The sequence below is a fragment of the Eptesicus fuscus genome, chromosome 9 (genome assembly GCF_027574615.1).
Source record: "Eptesicus fuscus isolate TK198812 chromosome 9, DD_ASM_mEF_20220401, whole genome shotgun sequence".
Taxonomy (NCBI): domain Eukaryota; kingdom Metazoa; phylum Chordata; class Mammalia; order Chiroptera; family Vespertilionidae; genus Eptesicus; species Eptesicus fuscus.
Genome location: NC_072481.1, coordinates 63,585,758 through 63,612,749, shown reverse-complemented (window position 1 = coordinate 63,612,749; position 26,992 = coordinate 63,585,758). Strand labels below are relative to the sequence as shown.

Below are 26,992 nucleotides of genomic sequence, written 5' to 3'. Positions count from 1 at the left end.
GAGAAATGCCTGTTAGGTGATTTCAAACCTAGGTAGGATAGCCTAGCACTCCTAGGCTCCAAACCTGTACAGCGTGTTACTCTCTGAAAACTCTAGGCCGGTGTAACACAGAGGTCAGTATTTGTGTATCTAAACATACCTAACACAGAAAAGGTACAGTAAAAATACAGTATAAAAAATGGAGCACACCTGCCTAGGGCAGTTACCATGGATGGAGCTTGCAGGACTGGAAGTTGCTCTGGTGAGGCAGTGAGTGAGTTCTGAGTGTCTGTGAAGGTTTAGGACATTACTGTAAACTACTGGGCACTTTATAAACACTGTGCACTTAGACTACACTAAATTTATTAAACAACATGAGATTAAATCAAGCAGAAGAGGAAATAATGCAATCAAGAGATTCAGTAAACAAGATATATGCAGCTGCTGGTGTAACATGTATACTGTTTTATAGCAAACCTATTTTTTGTAAGTAGAAAGAGTTTACTTTAAAATAATGGTTAAATGTTTAGTATAGTAAATACTTAAACCAGTAACATAGTCATCTGTTATCATTATCAAGTATAATGTATTGTACATAAATGTATGTGTTATACTTTTATACGAATGGCGCACAGTAAGTGTGTTTACACTAGCGTCACCACAAATGTGAGTAATGCATTGTGCTACAATGTTATGATGGCTATGACATCATTAGGAGATAGGAATTTTTCAGCTTCATTATAATCTTACTAGAGGCCCGGTACACGAATTTCATGCACTCGGGGTGGGGGGGGGGTCCCTCAGCCCAGCCTGCACCCTCTCGCAGTCCAGGAGCCCTTGGGGAATGTCCGACTGCTGGCTTAGGGGAGCGGGCCTAAGCCAGCAGTTGGACATCCATAGCGCTGTCGCAGAGGCAGGAGAGGCTCCCGCCACCACCACTGCACTCGCCAGCAGTGAGCCTGGCTTCTGGCTGAGCGGCACTCTCCCTGTGGGAGCGCACAACCACCAGGGAGCAGCTCCTGTGTTGAGTGTATGCCCCCTGGTGGTCAGTGTGCATCATAGTGATTGGTCATTCCGCTGTTCGGTCAATTTGCATATTAGCCTTTTATTATATAGGATGGGAGCACTGTGAATATATGTGATCTGTTGTTGACTGTAACGTCATTTTGCGGCACACGACAGGAGAGGCACATCTGCCTTTTGGATATAATAGCTTTTATCTCCCCCCTACTATTCTCTTCTTTCAGGGCACCACTGGTTTTCCAGGACCACCAGGCATGAGAGGGAAGCCGGGACCTTCAGTAGGTTTGACCTTTGCTTTGCTCTTTCTGATTAAGGAAATGCACACCATGGCACGAGTCTTGAAACTTGGTGGTGTTGGTAGAATATAAGAAGTGTATGTAAGCCTACCAGGCTGGAATTGTCTCTCTTCAGTTTTAGCATATATAGCTAATCCCTCAAGCTTTCCGTCCATATGTGTAGACTTTTGGGTCTCACCCTCTCCAGCCCTCTTAGGCCAGAACCAAAATTCTGTGAGCCCTAAAGATTTTGATTGATTTATCATTAAATTAAACAATGGACTTTTAAGCCAGAAAGTATAAAGTACCTTAAATAATATTTTAATTTTTCAAATACCTGTTTCATTAAGAAATATTCTGAACAAAAGATAACATGTCATACTCTCTTTTGAGTCCAAATATTCTAATTCCTTGTCTTTTCCTCCCCACCCTTCTGTATCAATTAGTTGAGAAAAAAGGATACCTTACATTGTAGTTAACATGAAACCCAACAAATGATAAAACTAAAATTACAATTACTTAAATGAAATAATTAAAACATGAGTTAAAATCCCTGCATGTTAAAATCACAAAAATTATCATAGTTAACATTTTCTGGGTGTTTACAAAGTACCAGGCACTATTCTAAGAACTGTACCTCTAATTTAATCCTTACAACAATTATGTGAAGTTGGTACTATTATTATTCCTGTTTTATAGACTAGGTAAACAGAGACACAGAGAGTTAAATCACTTGCTCAAGCTCTCACAGTTAGGTGGAAAACATAGTTAATCAATTAAGTCAGAGCCCATGCTCTTAGCCGCTGTCATACTGCTTTAGGATTTAACATTTTGAGATTTAGTATTTTAATATTGATTACCACTCTATGAAGGTGAAGGTGATTATAGATAGAAAAAAAAAGTGGATATAAAATTACAACTTACTAATATAACATTGTAATACATTAAAAAAAGAGTGTTGTTTTCCTGAGTAATTCATCATGTTCCCTCTAACTCCACTCTCCCCTCACACGATTATTTTTGCAACAAAGGAAGCAGCATTAAGTTACCGAGCTTTATATACCACATTCTTTATGACTTATGTCAGTGGCAGCATTTCATATACACCTCTCAGGTATTATTTAATCCAAAGAACAATATCTGGCATCTATTTATCAAATGAAATGTTAGTGGTGAGCTTTACTTTTACTAGCTCATCACCCTGGACTCAGGGTAAACCCGGTCAGCCATGTACCCAGCTTGTGCCCTGGAGTTCAATCTCAAAACTCCAAAGTACATAAATAAGAGGCATGAGAACAGGTCATGAAGCTTAAAAAAAAAAAAAAAAAAAAGTAGCTTCCATTTTTCAAGGGTAAGTCTAAGTAAGTCACATAATCTGGCAAAATGATTTTTCATTTTGTATAATGTGAGGGTTTTCTAACTTTTGATAATAAAAGTAAGTGGTATAGCACATTTTCTAAGACAAATACTAAGTAATCAGTGATACCAATATAGTTTTCTTATGCTTTACAATTAGGTACTTGGGAAAATGAGAGTTAAGTAACTTGCATATATAAAAAGCCTTTTTAATGTCTTCTTACTCTTTGATTCATTTTATATTGATAACATATGTATGGGGATGGAGGAATCACTGATCTGAGAAGCAGACTTAGATTTTAGTCCCAGACCTGATACTGACCTTCCTGACCTTGGCATTTAACCAGTGTGGTATCCAGTTTCTCATCTAAAATGAGAGTCAGACTATCTCATAGTTAAGGTTCCGTGCAACTCTGTGACTCTTTGATATTTTCCAATATTAGCAATAGTGCTTATTAATATTTCTCTAGGCCTAGATAAAGAAAAGGCAGAGAGCCTATTTCACCTTTAACACATTGTCTTAAAACCCTTAAATTTTTTTTTTCCTGGAATAAGTCACTAGAAACTCTAACATGATTTTTTTAGGGCAGTGATAACAGAGGGCATGAGATGGTAAGGCTTTAGTTGCTCATCTTATACCTTTCTGTACTATTCTAATAAAAACTTTTTTAATGTCAGTAGGGATTACTTTGGTAGGTGATAATTGACCATCTTTTGTTTTATCAAATCTTTGAAAAAAATATATTTCAGATTGAAGATAGGGTAGAGACTTATGATTTAATATTTGTAAAAATAACCTTGTCTTTAGACTCACACTTCAGCACTTGTTTGTATCTTATTAATACAAAAAATTATAGGGGTTTGACCTGGAAACTTTTGCTAGTTATGGAAGGAAAGGCACCTGTTTAATGAAAAATTGCTTTCGCAGAATCAGCTATCGTATTAGTAACAAACTATAAAGTTAGTGCCTACCCTCAATCATGTGTTTACTATTATAAAAAGAATGCCTTTTATATCTCTTGCTTTTGATTTTATGTTATCTAAGATTTTGCTGTCACTGATATTGTTTCCAAATGGATCTAAATTGTAACATGAAAGAATATTTTCAAGATTAAAAAAAGTCCTGTTTTGTTCGGTTTTTTTACATCCTGGAATAGGAGCGCCTTTGCTCTGCAAATGCTTAAAAACTAGAGAAAACTACCACTCAGAGGGTAGTTTTCTTTCCTTGAAACAGAGAAAACAATTATATTATAGTATATCTTATATCCTTTCTATTTTTTAACTAGAAGTTGTCATTTATAGAGGTTTACTTAATCATTACTGAATTCTCTAAAAGGTACTTGAAAATTCAGTTTTTATAAATGAGAATCGACATTCAAGGAAACTTGTAGTTCAGGTTTTTTAAAATGAAAAATGTATTTGAATAACAAATAAAATTATTTCACTATTTATGTTTTTAAATATCTGGTTGTCAGTCAACTTTTCTGAAAACAAAAGCCTGGGGTAGAATGCTATTTTTTCCCTCAAAGCTTATATATTTAGCTTCTTGTTTGGATGTGGCCACTAGAGGGCCCCAGTGAGAACTCAGCTCCATCTCTAAGAAAGGTATTGTCATTTCAAGAATTTAAGACTCCTAGGTACTGATGATGATGGATTGTGATTTCGTTTATTTAGAAGGACTTAACTGAACTATTGCCCACTATTTTATCATGTTTATCCATATTCGATTGCAGTAGTTGTATTGTGTACTGTTTCATATCCAGATACTCCAGCCGTAGATGAGTGGATGTAGTACCGATGGAACACTGTGCTTTACTTCTGGGGCCGTGGATGAACCCATATTGTATATTGCAATTGTATATAATCTGGGGCCTATTTAAGTCCAATTTAAACTCACGTAGAAATTTAATATGACAAAAATAATGAATTCTATAGTTTTTTCTTGTGAAAACAAGAGTACCAGTCTTGCCCTAACTGGTTTGGCTCAGTGGATAGAGCATCGGCCTACCGACTCAAGGATCCCAGGTTCGATTCCGGTCAAGGGCATGTACCTTGGTTGCGGGCACATCCCCAATAGGGGATGTGCAGGAGGCAGCTGATCGATGTTTCTCTCTCATCGATGTTTCTAACTCTCTATCCCTCTCCCTTCCTCTCTGTAAAAAAATCAATAAAATATATTTAAAAAAAAAAAAGAAAGGAAAAGAATATCAGTCTACTGGCCTTTCCCATTCTGTGCTTTTGTCTCTTGAGAGCATTGCTAGCCCTCTCTGGTTTCAGGCTTTATCCACATTTCTCTTTCCTCTGACCTTGCTCTCTAGCCCTGATCTCACATTGTATATCTGAATGTCGGGAAATGGCTTCAGAGCTAGTGATACCAAATCCTCAAATTTTTAGTTAAAGGATCAAAATAATCTAGAAATTCTGTGCCTCATCCAGGAAAGGATGAGTTATAATAGTTATAAAATTGGTTCACATTTAATGAGTGCTTTCTATGTGCCAGGTACTGTGCTTAGCACTTTACTATATTACCTCTTTTAAACCTCACAGTGACTGTGTAAGAATGTTAGTAATGTTATTATTACTATTCCTGTTTTATTGATGAGAAAACAGAGACTTGGAGAAATTCAGCAATAAGCATTTAAATCCAGGTGATTCTGAATTACTTAATCAGGACCCTCCAGTGTCAAAGGAGAGAGAAGTTTTCAGAGACAGTTCTAGGACTGTGGTTATTTATGAAAGCAGTTCTTCATCTACGTTTCCCTACACAGTTGAGTCAGGATTTATTGTCTTATCTCTGGGTAACATGCACAGACACACACTTTTTTTCTTTATTTGAGCCCTTAAATCATTAAATTGTTTGTATACCTAACACTAAAGAATAAATGTACATCACATCCAAACACATGTTATTTAAATACATTTTCTACAGTCATGGTTACAAATTAAGTCTTTCTGAATAGTGGTTACAACTTTGTTTGACAGTATATTAGTGTTGTTTGCTGAAATGTCATTACAACTTTGTGTGGCATAATATATTGAGTGCTGTCTGCTTACCATGTGTCTTTTCCCCTTTTAAATTGTATTCATTAAATTAATGCTTATACTTTTATTTCCTCCCTACCCCATTTCAGGGCAAAGTAGGTGACCCAGGACCCCAAGGACCATCTGGCCTTCCAGGACCAGAGGTAAAATGTTGGTGGGAAGATGATAAACTTGGGAAAAAATAGTAGATATTAAATTTGATTGATAAAACATGTTTTTACATAATAGGTTTTAGAAAGGTTCCTTTTAAAGTTTACATCTTTGTAAATAGTCTGGATTAAATGTTTTCTTTTGTGTCAGGAGATATGTGACAGTTACCCCCTAAAAATAAAAAAATAAAAGAAGGTATTATTAGCCACATTACAGTCCTGATTCTATCACAGTTGGTTTATTTGTTCTGCACAACTGTTAATAACACATACTTGGGGCTTGTAATCAAATTTCAGGACATACTAGTAAACTGCACTGAATTTTTAATGCAAAATGCTTCCAGTTTTGCTATGGGCAGATATAATTTGGATCCCATTGCTTAGAATAAGTACAATTAAGTCTGTGGTACAGACATCAAATTTGCTGTGTATTCTTTGAAATTTTGACTTTGGCTTAATGCTTGGCTTGATGTACAGCGGCTTTCCCCCTCCCGCCCCCCCCCTGCCCCCCACAAGCCTACAACATAGAACATAGGCTTCTGAGGTGAAACATTCGAGTTTTTAAAAATCACTTAATGAGTCAAAGAGATATAAACCCCAGGGAGCTAAAGCTCCTGAAGCTCACTCTAGTTCAGAAATATGTCAAAATATATATTCATACAGGGTGTCCCCCAAAATGTATACACACTTTAATAGCTGAGAGCTCAATTTTGAAAATGAAATGTATTTTAATAAACACTGCCTGTGTAATTATTCAAAATGGGTGTATACATTTTTTGGGACAACCTATATACACATACTAGTAGAAACACGCACATCCAATTCCGAGTCGTGGACTCAGCAGTGAAACGGAGAAAATGAATTTTTGGCTTCAGAAAACATAACTCAGAGCAATAAAGTTCCCCCAGTGTCGCAGCCATGGGCATTGCTTCTAGGAACTCTGTGTGTTTGCTTTCTCACTCTCTGTGTAAACCGTAAGATCTATCACAGCTGTCTTTCAGGGTTGGCTGGTTTCTTTAACAAATGTCTCTTCTTATTTATTGTCAAATTTAAAACACATTGTATATTGATAGTTCAAAAATCTAAAAAACTACATTGTGTACCTACTTTTATTAATAGGGAGATGCCAGGAGGTAAAACACAGCACTATATGGATGTCATCATTCTGGGAAGAAGGAAGTTGTTACGAATAATTAAAACAATTATTAGTAGGTCATTAAAACAGTAATTAAGAGACTAATATAAGTTCATATCTTTTAGGAGCCTGCATTTAAAAAATCATTTCTTATGCAAATCTTCCTGGAATGAATCGTCTTTACCTGACTTCTCATACTGAGGATACAGGACCTAATTTACCTTTTATTTTCTTTGAAGGCTGTTATTCTGAACATGGGTTGTTCTGTTGTAACTTCAGTTATAGATGGTATGCGCACGAGGAAGGGACGGTGTCACCTCCTTGCTCTTAGAATGGTTTTGAATCACTTTCTTTTTTTTATAAAGTCAGGTTAAAGGATACGTGGGCCATGTTTTTACTTGATACTCGGTCCTCCTGATATGTTCCTTTTTCTCTGTTGCCTTTGAGACTCTATGACTTGCAGTCACCATTCACAGCATTGTGGCATTGTCTTTGCCCTCTGCACTTCTCATACAAGGTCCTGAGTCCTGACTTAGCAAGTCTGTGACCATTTGTCCTCCTCACCTGTATTACATTTTCTCATGGGGCTGAAGACATAACCTATGCTTTCTCAAGAATTGATGCAAGGTTGTTTTGGGAAACAGGGCCTAGTCCAAAGATGGTAACTTCTTCTTGATCATAAGAATAAAATATGTAGGCAATCATTTATTAGGCAACACTTTTTATCCAACATTAGGCTTTTAAGAGAATTGCAGGTCCAAGAATTTAAATCAATATGTTTAATATTATAGCAAGCCAGGAAAGTTTCTACTTGTACAGTATATGAATTTCCTCAGATAAAAGGTCTTATATATTGTGCTGAATTTAGACTTTATCCTGTAGGCAATGATGAAACATTTTTAAGCAAAGGAAGGAAGTGATCAGACTTGTGTTTTTGACTTATGTGTAACAGGAGCTAAGGTAAAAGGGGAGAGAGGGAGAGGACATAAGACTAAATGTTTTACTTGCTATACTTGCATATTTGTTTTTCAATATAAACTTTACTATAAGTCTATCTAGCTTCACCAAAAAATATTACTATTATATTTATTAGGTTTGACTTATATTTATAAACTAGTGGCCCGATGCACGAATGAAGATTCGTGCAAGAATGGGCCTTCGTTTCCCTGGCTGCTGGCACCGCCTTCACTCTGGCCGGAGCAGCCTTTCTGCCTTCCCATGCTGCCCAGAGGCCCAGAGCAGCTGGGGTGGTGTGGAACGCCTGTGGGATGCCTGCATATGCAAATTAACCCACCATCTTTGTTGGATTAATTTGCATACTCACTCCTGATTGGCTGGTGGGTGTCACGAAGGTATGGTCGATTAGCATGTTACTCTTTTATTAGGTAGATTAATTTAGGGAGCAGTGACATATTGAATCATCCCCTCCAAGAACAATGTATGTCTTTCATTTAAGTGTATTTTTGTGTTTTTCAGGAATGTTTTAAAGTTTTCCTCATATAGGTTTCTGTACATTCCTTATTAAACTTGTTTCTATTTTATCTTTGTTGTTGCTGCTGTGTATGGGATTTTCTCTATCATTCTATTCTCTAATAGGTTTTGGTATTGTATATGAAGATTATTGATTTCTGAACAATATTTTTACATCCTGCTACCTTAATGGTTTCTTATCTTTGAGTTAGCTTTATCATTGATTTTCTAAAATTTTGTAGACATACTCTCATGTAATTTTTCAAATAGAGATCATTTTAGTTCTTCTTTCTCAGTTCTCACACCTCTCATTTAATTCTCATGTCGAATGGCATTGTAGTACCTCAAGTACAGTGTAGAAGAATTGGAAGTAGTGTGCATTCTTGCCTTGCTCCTGATCTTAATGGAAATACTGTGTTTCATCATAAAGTAAATGCTGGAATTAAAATTAAAACATGCATATATTTTATCATGTTAAAAATATTCATCAATTCCTATTTCTTAGTGTTTCTAATAAGGGATGGTTGTTATAGTTTGTCAAATATATATATATAAATATATATATATATATATAGTCAAATATTTGTTATGTTTTCAACATCTAGGGAGGTAATCATATTTTTTCTTTTATATCTATTTATATAGTATATTATAGTAAAGGATTTTCTATTATTTTTATATTGTGAATATTTCTTCATAAATTCTATATACTGATTATTTCTATATAATGACTATTTTCTATTTCATTAAAATTTTTACTTGATCATGGCCTATTATTTTCTTAATCTAATGCTAATTCTACTAATATTTTTATTCTACATCAATATTTATAAGTGATATTGATCTATACTTTTATTTTTTGTACTTATTTATCAGATTTAGGTATCAATGTTACATTTGTTTCATCAAAATAATTATGAAGCCTTCAGTTTTAATGCTCTGGCATAACTTATGAAACATTTGGACTATCTTATCTGTGGGGCTTTGGTGGAATTCCTCTGGGAAACCATCTCAAATTGAAGCCTTTTAATGGGGTAGTTCCCTGATAAATTTCTTCAGAGCTTCTGAGGAAATTAGCCTGTTTAAGCTTTCTACGGGGTTAAATGTTATTTCCCTAGATAATGATCTGTTTCATCGAGGCTGTCAAATTTACTTTCAGATAAACCTACAAAATAGTCTCTTATGATTTTTTTAAAATTTAATGGTTATTTCTCATGTATCATTTAAAAATTAAAAATTGTTTTTTAATACTCGTGCTTTTCCCCTTTTTCTTAATTGGGCTTGATTCAGTTTGTCTGTTTTGCTTTTTTTCTCAAAAGAATTCTAAAAATTTTATCTACATAGCATCTTCTTTTATCTTTATTATTTCATTGAGCTTCTTTTGGTTTATGTTGTTCTTTTTATTTGGAGTTAGAATTTCATTTCATTTATTTTCATTCTTGAAATTAAGTGCTATGGCTTTCCCTCTGATCACTTTAAAAATATACCCCATAAACAAACTGACAGCTGTCAGAAAGGATGGAGGTTGGGGGACTAGATGAAAGAAGGTGAAGAGATTAAGAAATAAACACACAATATATATAACAGATAGACATAGACAACAGTGTGTTGTTAGCCAGAGGATAAGGGTTGGGGGATAGATGGAGGTGGGCAAAGGGTGAAGAATGGAGATGGAAAGAGACTTTGCTTGGGGTGGTGGGCACACAATGCAGTGTGTAGATGATGTTGTATTGAGTTGTACACTTGAAACCTGTATGGTTTTATGAACCAATGTCACCCCAATAAATTCAATAAAATATAAATACATAAAAATTTTTCCAGAGAAGAACCAAGATGGTGGCATAAATAAATACCTGAGCTTGCTGGCTTGCACAACCACATCAAAACTACAACTAAAAGACAAAACAGATATCTTCCGGAACCACAGGAAGACTGGCTGAGTGGAATGTATACACCTAGAAGGAAAGAGAAAAGCACACTGAGACTGGGAGGAGGTGCGGAGATGTGGAAGTGAAGTGCAGAGGTACGGAGGTGCACACGGAAAAGGGCTGGCAACTGGGTACGCTGTTGTCTTTTTCAATCGGGAGGATGATACAAGCTCCCGACTGCTCTGAACTCCAGTTCCGGGCGAGACTCTGGGGACCCAGACTCATACGGGGAGAAACTGGCCTATCTGGCATCAGGCCAGAACATGAGGGCGGCTTTCTCTCAGAGGTGCTTGCAGTGATCATTGTTCCTCCATGGTACCGCAGGGGGACACAGAGACCCGGGAACCTCTTTGGGGCAGGGCTGATGGTCAACCATTGCTGTTTGCTCTACCCTGGTGATTCCCTGAGTCCCTGCCCCACCAAATTTATAACCCCACCCAAGCTATGCACAGAGGCTTTTGCATGTGACTGGACTGGCCTTTTGCAATCTAAAACCTAACAAACTGCAGCTGGGTCAGAGAGCCTCAGAGCCTCCAAAAGAAGGCCCAAAGCTGGACAGCAGCTTGCATTGCTTCATAGCTGGGCCTCATCTGGGCACCTCCAAACCCCAAACAAAGAAGAGGAATCTGTAGATCTCTCTGTAGCTCCTGCTGGGTGGCCTCAGGCAGTGGCTGACTTTGCACCTCCTTGGAGATCCAAGAGCCAGTGTACCCAGTGGTCAGAGTGAGACCATCCAGATTACAACTCTTCACATCCATAAGAGACACACTCAGGGGGCAGACTCAGTGAGCACCAAAGCCCCACTGAAGCAAGTCTTGCCCCATAAGGGTGTCTCCAGCACAGAAGTTCTCCCATTGTAGACACAGCTGATCCTCACAGCCAACTGGCCTGGAAGTCAATTCCTCCCAGTAATACCAATAGCAATCAAGGCTTAACTACAAGACTGTGCACACAGCTCACAAAGGGGTGCACCAAGAGTGTCCACCTCAGGTAATTAGGGAGGCTGAGTCACTGGGCCCTATAGGACACCTAGCACACAAAGCCACTCTATCAACACAGGGAAGCAGCCAAAATGCAGAGACAAAGAATCAGGTCACAAATGAAAGAAATGGAGGAAAGCAAACTACTGGATATAGAGTTCAAAACCATGGTTATAAGGTTACTCAAGAATCTTCTAGAAACCTCCAAGAAATTTAGTGAGACCATCAAGGTTATGAAAAAGGACCAACTATAAATTAAGCATACACTGACTGAAATAAGGAATAATATACAGAGATCCAACAGCAGACTAGAGGATCCCAAGAATCAAGTCAAAGATTTGAAATAAGAAGAAGCAAAAAACACCCAACTGGAAAAGGAAAAAGAATCCAAAAATATGAAGACAGTGTAAGGAGCCTCTGGGACAACTTCAAGCATACCAACATCCGAATTATGGGGGTGCCAGAAGAAGAGAGAGAGCAAGATATTGAAAACCTATTTGAAGAAATAATGACAGAAAACTTCCCCCACCTGGTGAAAGAAATAGACTTACAAGTCCAGGAAGCACAGAGAACCCCAAACAAAAGGAATCCAAAGAGGACCTCACCAAGACACATCATAATTAAAATGCCAAGGGCAAAAGACAGAGAGAATATTAAAAGCAGCAAGAGAAAAACAGTTAGTTACCTATAAGGGACTACCCATACAATTGTCAGCTGATTTCTCAACAGAAACTATGCAGGCCAGAAGGGAGTGGCAAGAAATATTCAAAGTGATGAATAGCAAGAACCTACAACCAAGATTACTCTACCCAGCAAAGCTATCATTTAGAATTGAAGGTCAGATAAAGAGCTTCACAGATAAGAAAAAGCTAAAGGAGTTCATCACCACCAAACCAGTATTATATGAAATGCTGAAGGGTATTTTTTAAGAAAGAGAAGAAGAAGAAAAAGGTAAAGATAAAAATTATGAACAACAAAGTGACAACAAATACATATCTATCAACAAGTGAATCTAAAAATCAAGTGAATAAAAAATCTGACAAACAGAATAAATTGGTGAATATAATAGAATCAGGGCATAGAAAGGGAGTGGACTGACAATTCTCAAGGGAAGGGGGTGTGGGGGTGAGGGAAGAGACTGGACAAAAATCCTACACCTATGGATGAGGACAGTGTGGGGGTTAAGGGCAGAGGGTTGGGTGGGAACCAGGTAGAGGGGAGCTATGGGGGGAGGGGAGAAAGAGGAACAACTGTAATAATCTGAACAATAAAGATTTATTTTTAAAAAATTTCCACACTGGTTCTTTCTTAATAAGAATATATGGAAAATGCCATACAGTAATCTTTTCTATTTCTTTAAGCATAGTAGTTTCAGTTTTGAGCACTAACCCCATGCTTTCTCCCAATGCTAACAGCAAACCTCATTTGAATGTGGTTGCAGGATAGTTAGAATGTTTGTTGATTCAGCTGTTAACCTCCCTTTACTACAGAGATTATCAAATAATTGATTTTTGGATGATGTTCTTCATAAATGGGGCCAGTTGTTTACTACAAAAATGAGCTGAAATCAGTAATCACAGAGATATCAAAAGTAGCCAAGCAGTGGGTCCTCTTTTCCACCAGGGTGGTCTTCATTAGAGACAAAACACCAAAGTTCATTTTAAGAGTCTGCTCACATCAAGCAAAAGCATGCTTCTAAATGTCCATTTTAGCACCTTAATTGACTTAACAGAATAAGCCAGCCTGTGGCCAACTACATGAGTTGATGGGTTCCGTTCACTTAAACCTATTATTTTTTGTTAACTTTTACCGCTTGGGTTTGGTGGAGGAACTTGGTATTTTTAGTTGTTATTCAAGAAGTGGTTATGAAAGAAAACACCTGATTAAGCCAGTCAATAAACATTTATTTCTTGAGTTTTTATTGTGTGCAAAACTGTACCTAGTAAACATGTAAGTTATATACAACAATATATTAAGGAAATTTGTAGTCTAGTTGGGGAAAATAAGATATATATATATACACACACACATACACACACACACACACACACATATATGTATATATATATAATGTATATGTGTGTGTATATATATATATATATATATATATATAATGTTAGACAATGATAAAGGCATTATATGAGAGTTAATTGAGTAGTCAGATTTCAGTATTAGTAGAGAAAGTAACATGAGGTGGAAAAATTAGGGAAAACTGGATGGAAAGGATGGGTCTTGAATTAGTTTGTTGATAAATAAATGGCAGGAAAAGGGAAAGGCTTTTCAGGCAGGGTAAATCACTTGAGCAGAGCCTGAACATCTAGGTAATATGCATGTTGGATTTACAGAATAGTGAGTAAAACATAATAGCTGATATAGATTCCTGTGTTAGTATGGAGTGACATATAAGGCGGTAAAACTAGGTTGTGTCAAATTGCGTAAGACCTTTGATTCCAAGCTATCTCCAAGGCAGATTATTCAGAAGCTCAGTCGTCAGGCCTAGTATCATAATTCTTGTATTGTCAAAAAGTGGTGGTGAGCATATTTTTTAAAATGCCCTCTTAGGTCACATCTTTGACACCCAGTATCTACATTGATCTTTCTTCCCATTTATTCAGTTTTTAAAATGCCTCTGATAATATAGCATAGCCACCCACACACTTGAAAATGCACTCTCCTTATGCAAAGTAGGATAACCCAATGTATTAGTCAATTATTGCTAACAGCTTCAAGGCCAGCTTTTTGGAGTAAGGTGCATTTTTCTCAGTGAGTCCTAGATATAGGAATACATCCCAACTAACCAGTATATAATTTTAGAAAGAAAACAACACAGCCACAAGGTTCATTCCATTTGGAAAAAGAAAGTATGGGAAACAACATGGAGTGGCCCAGGACCCTAGCTGTGCATTTAGAACGACAGTACACAATTGATACATACCACTTTCTCAAAACAATATAAGTCAGCTTGTAAAATCACCTAACTTTCCACTCCCTGGCACAAACACACACACACTGAAAGGGGGAGATTCTGAGATAGTCTCCAGAATATACATTTTATGAAGCCAGGGAATGGTTTTGTTCTGTAGCACATATGTTCAGTGCCAAGAACCATGCCTGTCACTAACTCCATGTTGAATGAGTGGATTGATATGATTAATGAAGACACTCATTAGAATTTGAAATGAAACACATATATAGACACCGAATACCTAAAATGATACTTATCCAAAGGTAAGCTTCAAATCATAGTCATGCTATTACCCCCAAAACAATTTGAAATCTGAGCTTCACTGATTTTTATCTGGGGACAAGTTCTCTAAGGATCTTCAAATGGTTACTAACTGTTGTCTACCAAAAAGCAAGTGATTATCAAAAACACGCAATACCAATGACCTATTTGTTTTATAGTTTTTTTGAGGTATAATTTACATGTAACAAACCACATACATTTATACAATTTGATAATTTTTGATATATGTGTAACTTATGAAACAGTCACCAAAATAAAAATAGTGAACACATCGGTCAAGCCACAAAGCTTCTTTGCAATCTTCCTTTTCTGGCCCTCATGTTCCTCCCTTCCCCAGTCTACTCCTGATCTGCTTTTTGTCACTATAGGTCATACAAACCTACGTATCAGATAATGGTCAAAATAGTTTATTTAAAAATTATAAATTTAATGTAATATTATAAAAATTGCAGTAAAATAACAGTGGGCTTTGCAATTGCCTTGTAGGTTCTTTTAAGAGTGACTTCAAACATACTGTGAATGCTATTTAAACAAAGTCTTATTTAGCACAAGGAGTGTATGCTTGTATCATAAGGAATTGTATTGTCTTTGCTGTTGTGGATTTTTCTCTGCTGAGTTTTTAGGATGCAACATATAAATGGAATTCAGCTGTACTATATTTTTTGCTCAAATATATAGAATTACAAAAGAGGAAAGTATATGAATAGCAGTAATCATTTGCAAAGATTTTCAACAATATCATAATGGAAAAAATCTGTTTATGATGGCTATTTAGATCTAAAACAGCAAAAGAGAAATGAAAGAGAGCCAGATACCTAGATGAATTCTTTATTTTGTTTTTATTTTTTTAGAAGCTCGTTTTCTATTTTTGGTTTTCTCAGAAGATGGAACAGTTCCTTAATTTGCAGTTGTGTGCTGCCTTGTGCTAAAGTTTAGTTTCTATAGTTTACTGGGAAAGTGAATTTATTACTTTTACTCTTCACATTCTTTTGGCATTAACTTTTGGATGGGTTATTCTCACTCAAAAAAAGTAATTTTAATCTTTTTTTTATTACTTTCCTACTGACTATATTACTGAAATGGTATGTATTTCCACAAATGCTAAAGAACAGACTTTTATGATTATTTTTTTGGATCTATGTTTCATACTGAATTCTCCTCTTATAGGTCCTTTCTCCCTCTGGGTGCATTCTTTCTTGTTTCCATATGTGAAATTTCAGTCCTATATATAGAAGCTATGCTGGTTGACTTAGGGTTGGTTTTTGTTGTTGTTGTTGTTTTGTTGTTTTGGTATTTTTTTGGCTTGGTTTCTCAAGGGGTAACTTCTGAAACTGGGTAATTGAAAATAAAATTATTCAATTTGCTTTTAACTTGGTCGTCAATTCAGGCCATCAAATATTTATTGAATGTGCTGTATGCCCAGCACCAGATGAGGCTTTATATAGCTTCTCCCTCTAGCAATTCATAATTTATATGTTGTCCTATCTTAAATGATTTGTTAGTTTTATCTTTTCTTAATATGACTATTTTTACAAAGGATATATTCATCTCTACTTTTTTTACACTTAAAAAACTACAAAGAAGATACATTTAAGCCAAACCATATTGAGTTCTTGCATATGTAAAGCAAAATGGGTATCAAAAAATCAATGAAAATTTGAAAATTTTTAGGAGTTAAATGGCCTAAATGCCATTCTTAGCTATAATAATCAAGCATTTTAAAGCTGTCTTATAAAATATTAGAAATGTTTAAATTTCTCAAAATAAATAATCCAAAATCTGAACTTTACTCATTTACTCTGGGGGAAAATTCAATGAATTTAAATTGTTACAAACTGTTGCCTACCAAAAACATATGATTATCTAAAATACCTGATACTAATTACCTTTCTTCACAGCTTTATTAAGGTATAATTGACATACTGAGGTAGTTATACTATAAAATAACTAGAGGTCCAGTGCATGGATTCATGTACCAGTGGGGTCCCCTGGCCTGGCCTGCACCCTCTCGCAATCTGGGACCCCTCGGGGGATGTTGGACTGCCAGTTTCGCCCTGATCCCCACAGGCCAGCCTGAGGGACCCCACTGGTGCATGAATCTGTGCACTGGGCCTCTAGTATGCATATAAGACCTTTGGTCAATCTCTTCCCACCCTTCTTCCTCCCCCTTTCCTCTGAGATTCATCAGTCTGTTCTATGTTTCCATGCCTGTGCGTTGAACGTTTGCCCCCTGGTGGTCAGTGCGCGTGATAGCTACTGGTTGAATGGTCGAATGGTTGTTTAGGCCTTTATATATATATAAAGAGAGAGAGAGAGAGAGAGAGAGAAGATGAATATATTTAAATTATGAAATTTTATAAATTTTCATGTATGTATAAAACATCACCAAGACCAAGTAGTGAATGTATCTGTCAAATTCAACAGTGTCCTTGTTCACCTTTTGTAACTTCTCCCTTCTGTTTTTCCTGCCCCTCCCCTTTTCAGACCACTGATCTACTTTTTGTCAGTATAGATTAATTTGCATTTTCCTAAAGTTTTTATATAAGTAAAATTACATAATGTGTAATCCTTTATAATGTGAGTTCTTTTACTCAGCATAATGCATTTGAGACTCGTCCAGGTCGCCAGATTCAGGTTGATTTCATTTTACTGATACGCTATTATTACTTTACCATTAGATTGTTTTGTGGATTGTTTATCCATTTGAACCATTTCCTTTTACCAAAGGGACTATAAATCTCAATAGAAAACAGAGACTTCACTCCTGTTGCTAAGCACTCTGCTTAACATATGCCATAGAGCATTGTACACTTACTTTATTAGGACATTCTAGCTTCCAAACTCCTGACTACTATACTGCCAGAATCAGAATAATAATATTTGACTTTTATAATGTCCCAGGAAACTAATGGAATCTGCTAGTGCCTTTGGTTCCCAGGTTTTGGTTTAAAAAATGTGTGTGAATTAGTCTCCAGCCTTTAGTAATTAGAGAATAATAAAGCATTGTTTTTACTGAAGAGAATCCTGAGTCACTCTTCCCTGTGCAGTAAGCAGATGTGAGGGGTCCAAAAATAGAAGACACATTTTTACTTATTATTTTTCAAGCTTCTTTAGGTTTCTACTTCTTGATAAAAATTGATGATTAGATTATTCCTGTTAGGAAGGCATCAAATGCAGAATATAAAATCAGTATACAAAGATCAGTTGTGTTTCCAAACACTATTAACAAACTATCAGAATGGAAAATTAAGAAAACAGTCCTATATAATAAAAGGATAATATGCAAATAGACCAAATGGCAGAACAACCAATCAAAATGTAATATGCTAATGATATGCTAAGGTTGCTCAACCGCTCACTATGATGTGCACTGACCACCGGGGGCAGATGCTCTGACTGGTAGGGTAGCTTGCTGCTGGGGTCGGGCCGATCAGGACTGAGCGAGATAGGCCAGACATGCCCTGGAGGCCTCCCGCAGTCCCTCCCTGGCCTGATCATGCACTGGTGGGGTCCCTCAGCCTGGTCTGTGCCCTCTTGCAATCCAGGACCCCTCGGGGGATGTCAGAGAGCTGGTTTCAGCCCGGTCCTGCAGGCCACTCCCCTTGGGAGGGCTCCAGACACAGGGCTCATGGCTGGTGAGTGCTGCTGCAGCAGCATGAGCATCTCCCAATCAGGACTGATTGGGCACAAGCCCAGGGCTTGCACAGTGGGGCTGGGATGAGTGGGAGCTGCAGGTAGGAGCTGCAGGCAGCGTTGGACTGCGGGTTTCAGCCCGATCCCTGCAGGCCACCCAGAGGGACCCCACCCATGCAGGAATTCATGCACCAGGCCTCCAGTTCTGTTTATAATTGCATCTAAAAGGACATAATGCCAGGAGGTGAAAAACCTGTACACTAAAATCTATGACATTGATAGAAGAAATTAAAGATACTATAAATGAAAAGATTTTCTATTATTGTTTAGAAGAATTAATATTATTAAAATGCCCATATTACACAAAGCAATCTACAGATTTAAGACAATCCCTATCAAAATCCCAATGGCATTTTTCACAGAAATAGAACAAACAATTCTAAAATTTGTGTGGAACCAAAAATGACTCCAAATAGCCAGAGCAATCTTGAGAAAGAAGAACAAAGCTAGAGACATCATGCTTCCTGGTTTGAAACTATATCCCAAAGATATACTAATCAAACACTATTGTGTCAGCATAAAAACAAACACATAGATCAATGGAACTGAATAGAAAGCCCAGAAATAAACTTAACTATATATGTTCATTAATCTATGACAAAGGAGCCAAGAATATAAAATGTGGGGAAAGATAGTCTCTTCAATAAATGGTGTTGGCAAAATGAGACAGCCACATACAAAAGAGTTAAATTGTACCCCTTATTTTATACCATACAGACATACCTCATTTTATGTGCCTTGCCTTACTGAGCTTCACAGACATAGTATTTTTTACAAATTGAAATTTTGTAGCAACTCAGCACAGAGCAAGTCTATTGGTACCATTTTTCTAACAGGATTTGGTCACTTTGGGTGTCTCTGGGTCACATTTTGCTAATTTGTACAATATTTCAAACTTTTTCATTATTATATTTGTTTCTTTGGTCTGTGATCTTTGATATCACTATTGTAACTGTCTTTGTGCACCATGAAATACAGCCACGTAAGAAGGTAAACTTAAATTATAAATGTTGAGTATTCTGACTGTTGCACTCACCGGCCATGCCCCAGTCTCTTTCTCTCTCCTCAGGCCTCTCTATTCCTTGAGACACAACAATATTGAAATAGGAAAATTAATAACCCTACAATGGCCTCTAAGTGTTCAAGTAAAAGGAAAGGTTGCAAACTCTCACTTTATGTCAAAAGCTAGAAATGATTAAGCTTATTGAGGAAGGCATGTTGAAAGGTGAGAAAGATTTAAAAAAAAAAAAAAAAAAAGCTAGGCCTCTTGCACCAAACAGTTAGCCAAGTTGTGAATGCAAAAGAAAAGTTCTTTTTTTTTTTAATATATTTTATTGATTTTTTTACAGAGAGGAAGGGAAAGAGATAGAGAGTTAGAAACATCGATGAGAGAGAAACATCAACCAGCTGCCTCCTGCACACTCCCTACTGGGGATGTGCCCACAACCAAGGTACATGCCCTTGACCGGAATCGAACCTGGGACCCTTGAGTCCGCAGGCTGACACTCTATCCACTGAGCCAAACCGGTTTCAGCAAAGAAAAGTTCTTGAAGGGAACTAAAAGTGCTACTCTAGTGCACACATGAATGATAAGAAAGTGAAACAGCCTTATTGCTGAGATGGAGAACGCTTTCGTGGTCTGGGTAGAAGACCAAACTAGCCACAACATTCCCGTAAGCCAAAAGCCTAATCCAGAACAAGGCCGAACTCTTTTCAATTCTCTGAAGGCTGAGAGAGAGGAAGCTGCAGGAGAAAAGTTTGAAGTTAGCAGAGGTTGATTATGAGATTAAGAAAAGAAGCCATCTCTAAAGCATAAAAGTGCAAGGTGAAGGAACAGTACTGATGTAGAAGCCACAGCACTTTACCCAGAAGATCTAGTTGAGATAAATATGAAGGTGGCTACATTAAACAATAGATTTTCAATGTAGATGAAACAGCCTCATATTGGAAGAAGATGCCATAAACATACCAGCGGAAAAGGAGAAGTCAATACTTGGCTTCAAAGCTTCAAAGGACAGGCTGACTCTCTTGTTAGGGACTAATGTAGCTACTGACTTTACATTAAAGCCAGTGCTCATTTACCATTCCAAAAATCCTAGGGCCCTTAAGAATTATGCTACAGCCACCCTGCCTGTGCTCTATAAATGAACAACAAAGCCCAAAAGACAGCACATCTGTTGACAGCATGGTTTACTGAATATTTTAAGCCCACTGTTGAGACCCACTGCTCAGAAAAAAACTTCTTTTCCCCCAAATATTACTCCTTGTTGACAATTAACCTGCTCACCCAAGGGCTCTGACTTGATGTCCAAAAGATTAATGTTTCATAACTGCTAACACAGCACCCATCCTGCAGCCCATGGATCAAGGAGTAAGTTCAACTCTCAAGGTTTATTATATAAGAAATACATTTTGTAATGTTGTAGGTGCTATAAATAGTGATCTCTCTGAAGGATCTGGGCAAAGTAAATTGAAAACCTTCTTGCAAGGATTCACCATTCTAGATGTCATTAAGAACATTCATCATTCATGGGAAGGGGTCAAAAATCAACAGTATCAGGAATTCAGAAGGAGTTGATTTCCACCCTCTTAGGTGACTTTTGAGGGGTTAAGACCAGTGGAGGAAATAACTGCAGTTGTGGTAGAAATAGCACCATAACTGGAATTAGAAGTGGATCTGAAGATGCGACTGAGCTGCTATGTTAAAAAATTCATTGCTATGAATATCATGATAAACCTTTAATGGGTGAGGAGTTGCTTCTTATGAATAAGCAAATAAAGTGGTTTCTTGAGGTGGAATCTACTCCTTGAGGTTGAAGATCCTGTAAAGATTATTGAAATGGCAACAAAGGATTTAGAATGTTACATAAACTTAAGTTAATAAAGCAGTGGCATACAGCTCAATAGACAATAATAAAATATTATTGAATCGTTAAAATGTTATTCAGTCTTTAAAAAGAGGAAAATCACACCATTGTGACAACATGGATGCACCTTCAGGGTATTATGCTAAGTCGAGAAATAGGTCAGACAGAGAAAGAGAAATACTGTGTGCTCTCTTTTATATGTGGAATCAAAAAACCAAACCAAAACAAAATTTACAAATACAGAGAACAGATTGGTGGTTGCCAGAGGTGGTGGGAGGGGGACAAAAATAGGTAAAGGTGGTCAAAAAGTACAAACTTCCAGTTATGGGAAGTAAAGGGTAAAGGGGGCCAAGTATATGGTGACAGAGATGAAAAAATAAAGTAAGTCATGGAATTGCAATGTACAGCACTATGACATAGTAAATAGTATTGTATTATGTATTTGAAAGTTGCCAAGAGAGTAGATCTTAAAAGTTCTCATTATAAGAAAAAAAATGATAACATTTGTGGTGAGGATGTTAACGAGAATTGCTGTGATGATTATTTCACTATATATACATATATCAGATCAATATGTTTTACACCTGGAAGTAATATAATGTTACATATCAATTATATCTCGAATTTTTAAAAAGGCACCAGAAATCAGACTGCTCTTTCATTTCCTCACTTAAGTGTTATACTTTCAATTGTGATGTGATGGCTTAACTAAGACAGTGAAGCACATTGAAAGAGAAACCGTTTTGACTTTGCAATGTTTTCCAGTTATTTTAAATTAAAATGAATTAGAGTAGCCTTATGAAATTTTTGTTTTTAATTTCCTTCCTGTATAGTTTCATGCCAACATAATTCTTTAATCAAATTATAGACTCTGAATGATATACTTTTTATCTTTCAATCTGGAAGGTCTCTGAAATTTTGCTACTTGGCAAGAATGGCCATGTCCTGTCATTTGATTTACATTTTGAACAGTAAATTGAGAGTTAAAAAAATTCTTTTATAGACATGTTATCATTAAAGTTCAGTTGATCCAGTTAACTCTGATTTTTCTATTTATAACTTAATATTTAAAAGATAAGATCTCAGCTTAGTAGTAACACAGGTATGAATTTTTCAAATAGTAAGATGTTTTCTGGCCAAGTTTTAGAGATTGTTTTTTCTCCTTTTAATAACTATGCTGATGCTTTCTGAACTTTTTTCCCCATACAAAATCAGAATTTAAAACAGCAAAAGAAAATAAAAACATTTAGTAAATTTATGCAAATGAAGGAAGTTTAAGTGATATAAAACTGAAAAATTAGAAATCTATGTACAATAAAAAGTGAATATAAATTAGCCAACTCTATATGAACATTTCCAGCTAAGGATTCATACAAAAATATTCACCTTTTTCCTTTATACATACATTTCATGATGATTCTAGCAAACTAAAGGCAGAGATATTAAAAATATTCTCAAATTTTAATGATGGTGTGGAATAAGTTTTGACAATATTCTACATGTTATCTGAACTTTTACATAAAGTTCTCATTTTTAAATATTCAACTTATATGATTATAAAATCAGATTTGTTGACATCTTTTGTCTTCTATTCCCCTGTCTTTGATGCTATTATGTCTTTTTAATACTCCATCTCTCTTTTTATAATGTTTAAAAAAGAGCAGATATTCATGCACATACTCAATATTTAAGTTTATATACAAGTCACTTCAATAACTTTTTTCTTACTGTTTTATTGAAAAATAAAATAGAGACACAGAAACATATATAAAACAAATGTATATTACAAACAATTACAAGACAAACACTCTTGTAACCACCACACAGGTCAGGAATAGAACTGCGAGAGGCTTTTATGGATCCCAACCCAACCACTAGCCTATCTCTCCTCGCAAAAGTAAGCAGTTACTCGTTTTTCTTTGATGGTTTATCACTCAAATATGCATCTTTTAAACTGAAAGTTTAGCCTTGTTTTATTGCTATGTCTTTTAATCTATATCGTCTTTTTCTATTACCTTTTCTCCCTTATAATTTAGTTGTTGAAGATCCTCAGTCATTTAACCTGTGTGGTTCCCACACATTTTGCTGATTATAGTCTCATGGTGTAGTTACACATGTTTCTTGGTCTTTTGTATTTCCTGGAATTGATAGTCACATACAGAGTCCTGGCCATATTCAGTTTTGTTTGTTTATTTGGGGCAAGCCTATAGGTGGTATGTGTTCTTTCATCAGGAAGCACATAATGTCTAATTATCTGTGTGGTTTTTTTGTGTGTGATGTTATTAATAATTGGTTACTAAACTGTCTAGATTTATTAGATCATTTAGAGGATTGCAAAATGGAAATATTTTTTGCTCTATCATGTCCTTTTTTCTTTTTTTTAATTTTTTATTATTTAAAGTATCACATATGTCTCCTTTTTCCCCCATTGACCTCTCCCCAGTTGTTCCCATCCCCGCCCCCCCAGCACATACCCTTATCCCCCTAATCCATGGGATATGCTTATATGCATGCATACAAGTCTTTTGGTTGCTCTCTCACCACCACCAACCTTCCCCCACCCCCGCCTTCCTTCTGCAGTTGGATGGTCTGTTCAATGCTTCTATGTCTCTGGATCCACTTTAGTTAATCAGTTTATGTTGTTCATTATATTCCACAAATGAGTGAGATCATGTGATATTTATCTTTCTCTGACTGACTTATTTCGCTTAGCATAATGCTCTCCAGGTCCATCCATGCTGTTGAAAATGATAAGAATTCCTTCTTTTTTATAGCAGCATAGGATTCCATTGTGTACATGTACCACTGTTTTTAATCCACTCATCTGCTGATGGGCACTTAGGCTGTTTCCAAATCTTAGCTATTATAAATTGTGCTGCTATGAACATAGGGGTGACATATATCCTTTCTGATTGGTGTTTCTAGTTTCTTGGAATATATTCCTACAAAATGGATAAAGGACTTAAATGTAAGACGGGAAATGATAAAAATCTTAGAAGAATCCATAGGCAGCAAAATATCAAACATATGTTGTAGCAATATCTTCACTGATATAGCTCCTAGGACAATGGAAATTAAAGAGAAAATAAACAATTAAACTACATCAAATATTCTGCACTGCAAAAGAAACCATCAACAAAAAACAAGAGAGCCCACTGCATGGGAGAACATATTTGCCAAAGTTAACAAGGGTTTAATCTCCAACATTTATAGGGAACTCATACAATTTAACAAAAGGAAGATAAAAAATTCAATCAAAAAATGGGCAAAGGACCTAAATAGACCCCTTTCAAAAGAGGACATACAAAAGGCCGAGAGACATATGAAAACATGTGCAAAGTCACTAATCATCCAAGAGATGCAAATCAAAACGACAACGAGGTACCATCTCACACCTGTCAGTATGGCTATCATCAACAAATCAACAAACAACAAGTGCTGGAAAGAACTTGGAGAAAAAGGAACCCTTATGCACTGCTGGTGGGAATACAGACTGGTGTAGCCACTGTGGAAGACAGTATGGAGTTTCCTCAAAAAACTAAAAATGGAACTCCCATTTGACCTAGTAATTCCACTTCTAGGAATGTCTTTTTTCTTTATTGGCTGGAATGCATTCCCTTATCTACTATTTGATTAGTAGTGGTATAATATATATAGGAAAGGTAGAATAAATGCTTGATTCTTTACTTTTGTTTACCAGTTTTCATAATAATGAGTTGGCTTCCTTTCCTCCTCTAAACATACACAGGTGTTTTTTCTTGTATCATTATGAAATTATGAATTTAAACATATTTGACATATTTTTATCCATTGCAATTCTTATTGTTATTGAAGTTCATATTGTTTCATATCTGGCCAGTGGGATCCTCTCCAAGCTCTTAGAGTTCTTTTTAAAAATGTATTAATATATATTTTATTATTGATACTATTATATCTCCAATTTCCGCCTCTTTTCGCTCCAGTCCTCCAGCCCCTACTGACCCCTCCCAGGTCTTCACCCCTTATTGCCTGTATCCATGGGCTATGCATATAAGTATATAAGTTCTTTCGTTTATCCCCCATCCCCACATTGAGGTATGTCAGTCTGTTCCATGCCTCCCTAGAGTTCTTTTAACAGGAGATAGCGTTCTTGCTTTCTGGTATGACAGGATGTGCCAGACTCATCGGAAGATTGGATAGAAATTATTAATTTTTCCCTGGGGATGCTCTGAATCTTGTTGTAAACCCATACTCAATGGTGGGAAGTAGCCACCAAGCATGTTGTCCTTTATCTTTTCAAAAGAAACAAGTCAGTCATTCAACAACAACAGCAAAAATCTTATTTTTAGCACTAGTTGTGGAGAATATGAGTGTTAATACTACATAAAATTGCCTTCAGGGATTTTACAATCTGACAAGGAAAACAAAACAAGCCAAAACACTACGTAAGTGACTTCATAGGACCCAGGATGATATGAGAGTTCTTACAAGGGACCTAACTCAAGGTATGGGAGTCAAAGAAAGATTTACAAGTAAAATATTATTCAATCCTTTATTTAAAACATTAGTCTTCCAGTTGAAGAAAGAATGATTTAAGACAGAGAAGGCATAAGTGAACCTGATTTCCTTTAATTAGAAAAGGAGTCAGCAAGTCTATATTAAACATATTCTATTCCAAAACTTTCAGAAATTTGATTTTGTGATCAGTCTTTCTGCTACCACTGCCTTTTTTTCTGCCAGAAATGTTCCCAATATATATTTTTCTACAGAATCCGGGTTTTAAATTGGAGTCAAGGCATTTCTGCCCTAAACCAGCCTGGATGAGTCAGTATCCTTTCTTTCGATTTTTCTTTCCAAGAAGAGTGTTTCAGAATCAACTTTGCTATTCTTTTTTACTTGTGGGAGTTTTTATTACCATCATATTGATCCCTCCACTGAACTACCTTTTCTAGCCTACATTCACTGGACCCTCCTTTACTTTTAAAGATGCCAATTCTTGAACTTCTCTGGCTTTCTATTGCTTTGTCCATGTCCGCAGGAAACACAGAAACAACTTTATTTATGACAAAGTTAATATAAGTAAAATTGCAATCCTTAGCTTATTATTATTATTGAAACTGGTCATGATGAACAACAATCTAATTCATTATTTCAGCAAGAAGATTAATCTAATTGTTTTAGAGTAACATTCTAGGCCTTTTCCCAGCACAGAGTTTATTTAACACTAGCGTTCCCGTTGCAGGAAAAATCCTGCAATAGGATTTCCTGCTACACTCTACCCAGCCTCCGCTCCGCCCTTGTCACCCGCCCCGCCTTCTCCGCCAGCCCACCTGCTTTTCCCTTCGCCCCCGGCCCTGACTTCGCTCCTCCCTTCTCCTCCTCCCCGGCCCCCCTCACCCCCCCCGGCTTGCTTGCTTCTTCGAAGCTTTACTCCCTTCTGCAGCTCTTGGCTTCTTTCGACGCTGTCTTGATATGCAAATTAGCCGCCATCTTTGTTGGGGTAATTTGCATAGTCATCCTGATTGGTTGGTGGGCGTGGCTTGGCTGGTGGGCGTGGTGAAGGTGCGGTCAATTTGCATATTTGTCTATTATTAGATAGGATTATAGTACATCTCTGTTTCTTAGGCTATTTTAGTCTACTAAAGCATAATTTCCAGAAAGGAAAAATTATGATTCTAAGGCAAATATGAAATAAACATGGGTCAGAAATTTTATTCAACTCATTAATTAACGATGGTACCAGTAAGAGGTTAAGATGAATTCAATGAGCATTTGAGGAGATAAGTATTTATAGACATACTAGAGGCCCAGTGCATGGATTCGCACACCGGTGGAGTCCCCTCGGCCTGGCCTGCACCCTCTCGCAATC

The 26,992-nt window shown here is 36.6% G+C and overlaps 1 protein-coding gene across 1 annotated transcript in view; it reads left to right on the top strand.

Annotated features, from left to right (window-relative positions):
- The window catches only part of COL24A1 (collagen type XXIV alpha 1 chain), a 318,617-nt gene that overhangs the window by 109,124 nt on the left and 182,501 nt on the right, over positions 1 to 26,992 (top strand). Inside the window, exons 18-19 of the mRNA XM_054721397.1 lie at positions 1,227 to 1,280; positions 5,765 to 5,818. Coding sequence (XP_054577372.1) covers positions 1,227 to 1,280; positions 5,765 to 5,818 — 108 coding nt within the window. The remainder of the gene's footprint in view (positions 1 to 1,226; positions 1,281 to 5,764; positions 5,819 to 26,992) is intronic.